The sequence below is a fragment of the Doryrhamphus excisus genome, linkage group LG3 (genome assembly GCF_037039965.1).
Source record: "Doryrhamphus excisus strain RoL-2023G ecotype Guam linkage group LG3, RoL_Dexc_Guam_v1.1, whole genome shotgun sequence".
NCBI classification, from domain to species: Eukaryota; Metazoa; Chordata; class Actinopteri; order Syngnathiformes; family Syngnathidae; genus Doryrhamphus; species Doryrhamphus excisus.
In genome coordinates, this window is record NC_136359.1 from 23377924 (window position 1) to 23390413 (window position 12490).

At 37.7% G+C, this 12490-nt stretch overlaps 1 protein-coding gene across 1 annotated transcript in view; it reads right to left on the bottom strand.

Moving 5' to 3' along the window:
- The window catches only part of LOC131127768 (breakpoint cluster region protein), a 70550-nt gene that overhangs the window by 34754 nt on the left and 23306 nt on the right, over positions 1-12490 (bottom strand). The window contains exons 2-8 of the mRNA XM_058069993.2: positions 9783-9955; positions 6793-6897; positions 5702-5887; positions 1843-1950; positions 1568-1628; positions 1438-1490; positions 1229-1369 (exon numbers count right to left, since the gene is read on the bottom strand). Coding sequence (XP_057925976.2) covers positions 1229-1369; positions 1438-1490; positions 1568-1628; positions 1843-1950; positions 5702-5887; positions 6793-6897; positions 9783-9955 — 827 coding nt within the window. The remainder of the gene's footprint in view (positions 1-1228; positions 1370-1437; positions 1491-1567; positions 1629-1842; positions 1951-5701; positions 5888-6792; positions 6898-9782; positions 9956-12490) is intronic.

The window sequence follows — 12490 nt, forward strand, 5'->3', positions numbered from 1 at the left end:
ACTGCAGGGAGGCACAAAAAGCCAGAATGGAAGTCAGTTAAGTAAGAAAAGGAGTGGGCGTCAGGTATTTCTGTTTGCACCAGCACACTTTCCACTCCATTGAATTTGCCGTGGGGAAAAAGGAACAAGGTGTGCAAAAACAGAACAAACTGTACCGGTTGTTATTTTGTGCCGCTGGACAATAAAGAAACATCAGATTACCACTTACTACAGTAGATATACTATACCTGTATGTATGTATACTATACTGCACCTGGGGGTGCTGGAGCCTATCCCAGCCATCTTCGGACGAGAGGCGGGGCACACCCTGGACTGGTGGCCAGCCAATCACAGGGCACATATAGACAAACAACCATTCACACTCACATTCATACCTATGGACAATTTGGAGTCGCTAATTAACCTAGCATGTTTTTGGAATGTGGGAGGAAACCGGAGTACCCGGAGAAAAACTCCACACAGAGATGGACGAGGGTGGAATTGAACCCTGGTCTCCTCACTGTGAGGTCGGCGCGCTAACCACTTGACCACCTTACTATATAAATACTGTGATAAGTCAAAGGTAACCAGTGTTTGCGATTGGCACTGTTGTGAGATCATTCAAACCTGCAATAAAGGCTTTTGCTCTGGTGCTTGTGTGTCTTACCGAACATTATAGTAAGATTACTGACACTCAGTGACCAGTGTAGAATACTACATATCACAGTGAAAGGGCAATTTACTGTTGGTAAATAAACCCATAAGCCCCAAGAGCCTTTTTTATTATTATAATTATTATTTTTATTTAATTATTTATTTTTATAATTCTAATTATTATTATATATTTTATTATAATTATGAAAGTTTGTTGACATGGTGTTCCTCTCTGTGTGCACCTAGTAATTTTTTTAATTTTCTGAATTTCGTGGCATCACGCTATCACAAGTTTTCAAAAATATGTTAATGAATCAATAATGCTGTTCAGTGGATGAATGGTGTGGATGGGTGGTTAGCGCGCAGACCTCACAGCTAGGAGACCAGCGTTCAATTCCACCCTCGGCCATCTCTGTGTGGAGTTTGCATGTTCTCCCCGTGCATGCGTGTTTTTTTTTTATTCGGTTACTCCGGTTTCCTCCCACATTCCAAAAACATGCTAGGTTAATTAGCGACTCCAAATTGTCCATAGGTATGAATGTGAGTGTGAATGGTTGTTTGACTTGATGCGATTGCCATTTAATGTTTCACTAACCTCTCCCTTCTTGACTGTCATGGACTGCCTACGAGGGGTGATTTCTTCATTAATGCTGGACAGGAAGTTCTGCGAGATGCGCAGGGCGTCCTGTAACAGTGGATAGTCGGGGTGGCTGCAGGGAGTATGCTTCAGTAAATCCTAGAATGGGAAAAAATGAAGGCAATATCAGATAGGACTATGCAATACGACTTTCCAGGCGGACTTACATGCAGGACGAGTGTGCTGCGGGTCACTCTGTCGATCGGCTTGTAGAGAAGAGCTGAAGAGAAGAAAAAGTTAGCTCATAACTGCAAATAATGAACATGTCAACATGTCATTCCTGCACTTAATACTCACTTTCTAGTGATTTCTTAGAGGATTGATCTTTGCAGTCTTTCGTGCTTTTGACCTTGAGATTCTGGCAAGACAAAAATAAGTACATTAAATCCGAGTTGAGTGCCTCCATAAGCACAATGCCGCAATTAAAACAATCAAAGAGCTTTGTTTCTCTTTACAACACCGTCGTACGGACCGTTAAAAAAAGTGCTCCGTCATCACTTGTCCCTAGCAGCTGCACCGCATCAAACGCTCGACTGCTGCAGTTGCCTGCTGCGTGTAGCGTGATTACATACCTCGGATATCTGGGCAAAATGCATGTTTGCCTGGCAGCACTTGTCTGCTGTCTCCACAGCAACCTTATAGTTATCCACGAAGGCCCGGTACACTCCCAGCTGGCTGGCCTGCAGGGCATGATAAGAATACTAATCAAGATCCGGACCAAAACATAGTTACTGGATTTAACTAAGTATATAGGTGAGAGGCTTCTATTCATTGATGGGGTGTGTGGCTTCTAATTTCTCGACACGAGACATGACGTAGTGTGTAAAATATGTTCCTGTGCAGCTATAGTTCTTACCAATTATCTGTATAAACCTCATTATCTGAAACTTTGGCATGGTTTAACACGAGAATACAACATTCTAACTACATTTATAGGTCAGAAAAGTGGAAAAAGCATAATAGGGAAAGAAAGTGATTATTGGAATAATACAGAAAATACATTTAATATAGTTTAATGGACAAATATTAATATGTATGTTATGTTATGTTATGTTATGTTATGTTATGTTATGTTATGTTATGTTATGTTATGTTATGTTATGTTATGTTATGTTATGTTATGTTATGTTATGTTATGTTATGTTATGTCATGTTATGTTTTATGTTATGTTTTATGTTGTGTTTTATGTTGTGTTATATGTTATATGTTATGTTTTATGTTGTTTTATGTTGTTTTATGTGTATGTTATGTTTTATGTTATGTTTTATGTTATATTTTATGTTGTTTGGTTATTTTATGTTTTATTAGGTTAGGTTATGTTCTATCTGATCTTATCTTTCATGTTATGTTTAATGTTATGTTAGGTTATGTTATGTTTTATGTTATGTTTTATGTTATGTTAGGTTATGTTTTATGTTATACATATGTTATATGTAATACAGAAAATACATTTAATATAGTTTAATGTTATGTTTTATGTTATGTTTTATGTTATACATATGTTATATGTAATACAGAAAATACATTTAATATAGTTTATTGTTATGTTTTATGTTATGTTATGTTTTATGTTATGTTAGTTTATTTTATGTTTTATGTTATGTTAAGTTATGTTTTATGTTATGTTTAATGTTATGTTTAATGTTATGTTTTATGTTATGTTATGTTTTATGTTATGTTAGGTTATGTTTTATGTTATACATATGTTATATGTAATACAGAAAATACATTTAATATAGTTTAATGTTATGTTTTATGTTATGTTTTATGTTATGTTTTATGTTATGGTGTATGTTATGTTATGTTATGTTATGTTATGTTATGTTATATTATGTTATGTTATGTTATGTTATGTCATGTCATGTCATGCTATGCTATGCTATGCTATGCAATGCTATGCTATTGTCTGTCTCACCTACCTACCCTAACTTTGGTCATTGTCAACATACATAGTTTTCTATGAAAAATAGGCCAATTTATATCGACGTGTTGCAGTACTGTTAACTTCCTCATGAACGCTAAGCAATGTGAAATGACTACAGCAACATAACCATTGTTTATTTGTGTCTTTCGGCTTTTTCCTGATGACAAAGTCGCCACAGCGGATCTTTTTGATCTGAATACTGATTTTTGGCATGAGCCCTTTATATTCCGGATGAAAACAGTAAAACTGAACATTTTAGAGTGGCCTTTTACTGTGGCCACCTCGGGCTGTCTAATCAGCATCTTGACATGCCACACCAGTAAGGTGGCAGGTGACTGTATGTATGTGGACAATACTTGAAAAATACTTGAAAAAGTTTTACATGTTTTTCAGCTCATTAAAAAATGGGATCCAAAACCAAAGAATATTTCTGTTCAGTCTCGTCACACTATAGATAGATGAAGTGTGAATTGTCTTTTTTTGTCAAACAGCGTATAAAAATATACTTCCTTTTCCTTTAACAGCAGATGACAACCACTGGAAATTGCTGTGTCATGTACGTATGCATGTATGCTCAGGCCTTGATTCACCAAAGCCAATGGAACGAAAGCCAGCAAGGGAGACTGATGGATTTGTCACACGTCTGTAAATAATCCATGTTTTTCATCTTTCTCCAACACTGAACAAGGTCTTATCCGGCATCCTTCTATAGAGCATTTATGTTCCCCTTTACTGCTTGTCATGTGGTGAGGCCAGTCTTTTATGGGGCGGAGAGATGACTCCAGACAGTCTGCTCACATGTGCACTCCAAAATGTACACAATGATTGTAACCTTTGTTTCTCTGGAAAGCCTGTTTTGAGATAACTGTTATATAGACAAACAACCATTCACACTCACATTCATACCTATGGACAATTTGGAGTCACCAGAGAACCGAAGATTCATGTTTTTGGAATGTGGGAGGAAACACAGGGAGAACATGCAAACTCCACACAGAGATGTCAAGCTGGGAATCGAACCTTAGTCTCCCAGCGCTAACCACTGTGCAGCCTCACTCTATCATAATTTTTCATTCATTCATTTTCGACTGCTTTTTCCTCACGAGGGTCGCTGGGGGTGCTGGAGCCTATCCCAGCTGTCTTCGGGCGAGAGGCGGGGTACACCCTGGACTGGTGGCCAGCCAATCACAGGGCACATATAGACAAACAACCATTCACACTCACATTCATACCTATGGACAATTTGGAGTGGCCAATTAACCTAGCATGTTTTTGGAATGTGGGAGGAAACCAGAGTACCCGGAGAAAACCCACACATGCACGGGGAGAACATGCAAACTCCACACAGAGATGGACCGAGGGTGGAATTGAACCCTGGTCTCCTAGCTGTGAGGTCTAAATCTAATAAATAAATACCGTGATAAGTCAAAGGTACTAACCAGTGTTTCAATTGGGACTGTTGTGAGATCATTCAAACCTGCAATAGAGACTTTTGTTCTGGTGCTTGTGTGTCTTACCGAACATTATAGTAATATTGGGAGGAAACCGGAGTACCCGGAGAAAACTCACTCACACACACAGGGAGAACATGCAAACTCCACACAGAGATGTCGAGCCGGGAATCGAACAATAGTCTCCGAGCGCTAACCACTTTCCTACTGTGCATCCTCACTCTATTATAATTTTTTTAAAAATACTTAAATCAAGCTGCTCCATGGCTGAATGCAGCCAATTATTTGTCCATACATTTGCATATTTAAGCAAATTTGACCTATTTTTTGCCTAAATTAAGCATTTTCAAGCATAAAAATGGGTAAATTAACTCAAATACACTCAGAAGACCCATTTTAGACGCAAATGTAGGTCACTAGGTGCCAATAATGTTACTGTAATGTTTCGTGAGACACACAAGCACCAGAGTTGATTGCCGGAACAACAGGCTTTTATTGCAGGTTTGAATTGAACGGGCAAACTAGTCCCTAATATGGGATTTTGTTGTAGCTAGAGCTCACACCAAGCTAAAATCAACTCTGAATCCCCGACGTCACATCCTGTCCGCGCCACCGGAACACATTTACAGCAACATACAGAAATAAAAGTCTTAAAATTATGCGTTAAATTACTTTTTTAATGTTTTTTATGGTTTTATTATGTCTACCATATTGGGTAATATGAGTGTAAAGCTGACTCTAGGGGTGTTAGGTCATGTTTAGAGGTCTCTAACAATGCAAAAAACTGTATTCAGTAGGTCGTAAACTGGTTTTCTGTGCTCTTGGGAAAATATTTTATGTAGAAATAAGGAATCCTACTTTGCGGAAATTCCCAAATCAGGTCTGGAAGCAATTAATAAACAAGGGATTACTGTATTTAGAGCCCATGAGATACTAAAAAAAAAAGTTTTGTTAGTGTGCCAGAGCTTGTTTTTTTTCCCCCCTCTCAATAATTTCCCGACACAAGAATAATGATACTTAAATTAAAATGACTAAATCTGAAAAAGAGATCGTACCAGTCTCTGGAAGAGGTCTCCCACACACTGCTGGTAACTCCAGTCTTGGACACGAGGAAGCAGTGCATCATAGAAGTCCTTATGGATCTCATGGAGCTCTGGGACTTTGAAGAAAATGGTCTCAATCTGTTGAATGGTCAGCATTGGTTGGGACGTTGTGGCCGCCGCCCTCAGGGGCTTCATGGGCTTTAAAAACACATGTCAGCATGTTAAAACACATGGCGGGAATGAGGATTAAATCAAATATGATTCTTGATCCTCTTTTTATTACGTATTGAATGGTGTAAATGTAATCATGTGACTTTGTTCCCAATCCTTATATGAACCATGAACACATGCTGTATTTTATTCCCTAATCTCTGCATTGTAATGCTAGAAAACAAGTTAATATGAGCTAGCTGACAATGTACATCATTGGGATATTTTGACTATCGTTTATATACATGATCATACAAGAACAAGTACAGTGATGATAACACTTAATACTTACAGTATTTTGATGATTTAAGACATTACTGGAACGTCTTTCCTGACAATGTTCGCTCTCATTGGGATGCCGCCCGATGGAATAGCTGTATCTGTCAGCACAAGACGTGTGCTCCATGTTGACCTCACAAGGTCAAAATAATCAACGAGCATCTTGCTGAGTCTTGGTCTAAGTTGAGAGCTGGTATCCACTGCGTTGTTTTGTTTGTCAAAGTAGCAGTGTCCCGATGATGTGCATTGTTAGCTAGCTCATATTAACTCTTTTTTTTTGCATTATAATGCACAGAGAAAGCAAATAAATATGTGTTCATGTTTCACATAAAGATTGTGAATGATGGGAAAAATATAGACATATAGACAAACAACCATTCACACTCACATTCATACCTATGGACAATTTAGATTTTGGCCAATTAACCTAGCATGTTTTTGGAATGTGGGAGGAAACCGGAGTACCCGGAGAAAACCAGATGGCCGAGGGTGGAATTGAACCCCGGTCTTCTAACTGTGAGGTCTGCACGCTAACCACTCGACCACCGTGCAACTAACTTTTTCAACCATTATAAAAAAATTCAAATGATTTGTGCGTCACGAGTCAAACATACAATCAAAAGTGCTTCTAGGTGGCTGAGGTAGGTCTCCTCACTGGCCAGGATTCCCGACAAAACCCACTTCCTCATCTCCACATCTTTTTCCTGATCCAGCTCAACCTGAGGACACACGGCAAAGAGAAAACAATCATACGGGAACATAGCAGTCACTTATGGATGGATGTGTGAAGCATAATGAATTATCCGTACACACTTTATGTAATATTGTAAGATTAAACACAAAACATATTTAATTGAACTCTGGAGGAGTTTTACATTCCACAGGGCCTCGGTCAGAGACATGTGGTATCTTGACAAATGTGTTTGTAGACCAGCAGTTATTATTCCAACAGGTCAAAGACATCAGTCATGCTGGTGCAGGTTATCATGTTGGAGTTACAACCATTATATGAACCTCCCTCAATGTTGAAGACCACCAGTAGTGCACATGAAAGCATAAGAATACCTTCCATGCAGGAGGAACAGGGCAAGCGAGGGAGGGGGTGTGGGTCTCCTAACATCTATTTGCCCACACTGCGTTTTCTGCATGTTCAACGACCTTCTTTTATACTGAAAAGCACTGTTTTACATCCACTTTGGACTGCTATTTATAGACATATTTATCAATCACAGAAAAGTGGATGCCCATATTCGTAATTCAGCATTACTCAGATTTCTGATTAAATATTTTTTTCTTTACTTTTTATTTTATTTCTCAAAAAAAAAGGTAATTTTTTGACACAACATGACTGAACAGATAAAATGTACAGAATTCATATAACACCGTTAGAAAGAACACAGTTTATATATGGGTTTGACTGATCATCACCGAGCATTGAGATTTCGCACTTGGTTTGGTTTTTGAACACACCGTAAGTGTGTTCTATGGCTCTTGGAGAAACGCCTTTTCTAGCCTGTAAGCCTCTAGTGCAAGCCGCATGTCAAAAATAAAAAAAAAAGTTTTATGAGCATCTCAATTACCATACTCGCCTTTTTTCTACAGCTGCTATTCATTCATGGGTGGGCTTATTAATTGGGTCGACTATATAGTTCAGGGGTGTCCAAATTTTTTCACAAAGGGCCTCATACTGAAGGGTCGGATATATTTGAAAATATAAAATATATAATAGTATTTTTAATATGTTGTAAAATGTTTAAAGAAAGATTTTGTGTTATTTTTTTGTTTGTTTGTTCTCTTTACAAAGTGCTGTACTGTCCCCTGCATTTATTGTTGCTGGGTTGTTTATATGTATATATATATATATATATATATACATGTATATTTATATATATATATATATATGATATTATTATATATTATATTTATAATAATATATTATATCTAATGTATAAAATTATATAAAATAATATATATATTTTTTATTTTTATATATTTATTAAATAATTATATTTTATATATATATATATTCTTTTCTGTATATATATATATATATATATATATTCATTCACAGGCCGCCAATGGCCCCCACACCGCACTTTGGAGAGCACCGGTCTTAATGAAAAGTAAATAAACAAAATCAAGCTAGCGCATTGGTTTGTAACTGTAACTGTTTTACAACAAGCGGACATCTGTTACTTTTGTTCCTCAAAGCATTTAACGTGTCAGTACTACTACGACTACTACTACTACTACTACTACTACTACTACTACTACTATGACTGCTGCTATTACAGCAACAACTATAGTGTTAGCTCAGCTAATTAGCCCCAAGCCAAGGCCCTCAGTTCAGGCTAACAAGCAATGTCGGAAACATTGTCGTCCGCTAGCTTTGCTAACTTTCGTAATACACACATTGCTATAAAAAAAAGTGAAAGAAAGAAAGTGAAATACATGTACTTATGGTTTAGAAAGATACAACACTCGTACAACCTGAGACGCAATCATATAGCTGCAATAGCATGCGCTGCTAAATTAAGCTAACCCAGCAAGATGAGTTTACAAGTTTTTTCATCAACTTAGCTGATGGCCACTTCAACATGTTGTTTAGTTCGGGTGGAGGTAAGTTATTAACTAAGTACATATTACGTGCGGGCCATATTTCATTATATTTTTTTATTTTGATACCAGTTAGTAGCATGCGCTGCTAAATTAAGCTAACCCAGCAAGATGAGTTTACAAGTTTTTTCACCAATTTAGCTGGTGGCCACTTCAACATGTTGTTTAGTTTGGGTGAGGGTAAGTTATTAACTAAGTACATATTACGTGCGGGCCATATTTCATTATATTTTTAAATTTTGATACCAGTTATTAGCATGCGCTGCTAAATTAAGCTAACCCAGCAAGATGAGTTTACAAGTTTTTTCACCAACTTAGCTGGTGGCCACTTCAACATGTTGTTTAGTTCGGGTGGAGGTAAGTTATTAACTAAGTACATATTACGTGCGGGCCATATTTCATTATATTTTTTTATTTTGATACCAGTTAGTAGCATGCGCTGCTAAATTAAGCTAACCCAGCAAGATGAGTTTACAAGTTTTTTCACCAACTTAGCTGGTGGCCACTTCAACATGTTGTTTAGTTTGGGTGAGGGTAAGTTATTAACTAAGTACATATTACGTGCGGGCCATATTTCATTATATTTTTACATTTTGATACCAGTTATTAGCATGCGCTGCTAAATTAAGCTAACCCAGCAAGATGAGTTTACAAGTTTTTTCACCAACTTAGCTGATGGCCACTTCAACATGTTGTTTAGTTCGGGTGGAGGTAAGTTATTAACTAAGTACATATTACGTGTGGGGCATATTTTATTATATTTTTTTATTTTTGATACCAGTTAAAAATGAATGGCGGGCAGTATTGAGAAAAATTGACACTGATGAGTCGGTCAATATGAATTGGTAGTCTACATAAGTGGCTGTAAATTAAGCGGCAATCTATCGAAATTAAGATACCCACACAAGTAAACAAGATGTCAGACACAGACAGCAAAAGCAAAAGTGAAGGACAATATATCAACATAAGCACAGTGCAGGGATATTACCGACAATGTGGACTCGAGGGAACAAGACGACCGGGTGTCTCGGCTGCATCGACTCTTAGAGCGAAGTTGTGGCGAGGAGGAAGGAGACCCGGTGAGGGACAAAGCATCGTGACGAGACTGGTGGTCTTCGGAGTTTTCCAGGTCATAGTTATACGACAGAGGTGCCTCAGTGTCTGTTGGAAGCAAGACAAAAACATAAAAATGGTTTTATAATGTAGAACCTTGGTAGGACTGGTCCATAGCAAGCCAAATATATAGCATATGATTTACTACAGGGCGGCACGGTGATCGAGTGGTTAGCGCACAGACATCACAGCTAGAAGACCAGGGTTTAATTCCACACTCGGCCATCTCTGTGTGGAATTTGCATGTTCTTCCCGTGCATGCGTGGGTTTTCTCCGGGTACTCCGGTTTCCTCCCACATTCCAAAAACATGCTAGGTTAATTAGCGACTCCAAATTGTCCATAGGTATGAATGTGAGTGTGAATGGTTGTTTGACGAAATGTGCCCTGTGATTGGCTGGCCACCAGTCCAGTGTGCACACAGCCTCTCGGCCAAAGTTAGCTGGGATAGGCTCCACCCTAAGTGGCATAGAAAAAAAAAATAAATTAAATCATAAAAAATAAAATAATAAAATAAATGAGTACTGGTTGTGGTGTCTATGCTATTTGGTGAGCTATTACAGCAGGCAGCATGCAACCATTTGTCCTTGTATCAAATCCTCTTTAGACCTCCACAACACTGTGTCCTTCACAAATCCACCATCCGGCTTGTGCCAGCCACCGAGTGTTTGTGCCAGGTGAGTGGATAAGCAGGCAATACGCATGCACAATCATGCCCATCATGGTGTTGTTTGCTACTTTGTTGTTTTTGTACGATGATGAACCACAACAAACCCATGTGGTGACAATTGTCCCTTAGGGCAAAAAAACAAGTGTAACATGTCCGAAAATATATGCTGTACACTGTGATTTACAATGTTTTGGACATGAGGATCAACAGGCTGTGTATCCTGTAATCCAGGGGTCTCAAACACGCGGCCCGCAGGACACTAATTTGAGGCCCCCGTCTTGATATGAAAGTTTAATGTTAGTGCGGCCCGCGCAAGTTTGATATGGATGCTGTATGGTATCATGTACCCAGAAAAAATTATTACGTTTGATTAATGTTCATGTTAAAGGTTAAATAACTGTTAATAGTTATCCTCCCTATCCGTGTGGAAGTGGTAAGTTTTTGGCTATTTAAGTTTAAAGGAAATAACTTGAAGGCTACCGTTTAGGTCGCTAGCTCTCTAGTTTGCGAGTTAGCATGTGTCTCAAGACCCTGCAGTTGCGCAATATGTTGTAAATAAAAAAAGTATAAATGTGACTATAGTCGTGTTTTGTCATGTCTACAGGGCTCTAATAATGTTTTGTTAATTTTAATTTGAAAAAAATAATTTGTCTACCCACCAACTATATGTGGTTTCTTAAGTTTTTATTATTTGCCGTTTTATTATTATTATTATATTTATTTGTTACTAATTGATTGATTTTTTTTATTCTTGATTTATTTATTTTTCATCTTATTTTGGGCAGAAAAATAAAAATTAAGATATTTGAGAACAGTGGAATGTTTTATCAGAGCTTTTATTGTAGAAAATCGGAACCAAAGCACCGAAAAAGTTTCTATATTTTTCTGTTTTTAATAAATGCGTTTTTTTTTTTTTAGGAAAACCTGATGCGGCCCAGCCTTGCCCAGACCCTAGCTCCAGTGGCCCCCAGGTAAATTGAGTTTGAGACCCCTGCTGTAATCACTGTCAGCTATTGCACTTACTAACTTACTGTGTATTCTTTGATTTAATATATTTTATACTTTGCAAACAGAGCTACTGCAGTAATTTTGGAACCAGGACTGGAACCAGGAGCGAAAGAACAAAAAGTTTGACAACAGGAAAGAGAGGATTCCGGAACAAGTCACCCTGGAGAGGCTTCAGGCGTGTTAAAGAGAACACACTGACATCTACAAAGGCCTTGACAAAGGGCTCCAACAAACAGAGACGGGGACAGAGTGAGGAACAGGCGAGAGCTGGCCAAGCAGCTTTGGGACGCAAGGGAAGTTGATGTGAAAGGCCACTCTGTGTTCCAGCGAGATTATACATCAGCTCAGCCACTGGATGAATAACACATCCTCTCTCAAAGCAGCAGCCTCACAGCCACAAAGTATCTCCTTCCAGTGGAAAAACAAAGAGTCAGACTTTACCACAATACCACAGAAAGCAACAGGGTACGTTTATATATTCAACCATCCTAAAACTTTTGTGCGTTTTATTGTGCCAGTCCTTAGACCAGGGGTCTCAAACTCAATTTACTTGGGGGCCACTGGAGCTCGGGTCTGGGTGAGACTGGGCCGCATCAGATTTTCCAAAAAAAAACCAAACAAAAAAAAACACATTTATTAAAAACAAAAAATTTTTAAAAACTTAATTTTTGTTCCAATTTTCTACAATAAAAGCTCTGATAAAACATTCCACTGTTCTCAAATATATTACTTTTTATTTTTCTACACAAAATAAGATGAAAAATAAATAAACAAATCAAGAATAAAGAAAATCAATCAATCAGTAATAAATAAATAAATATAATAATAACAATAAAACGGCAAATAATTAAAAATTAAGAAACCACATATAGTTGGTGGGTAGACAAATGATTTTTTTCAGATTAAA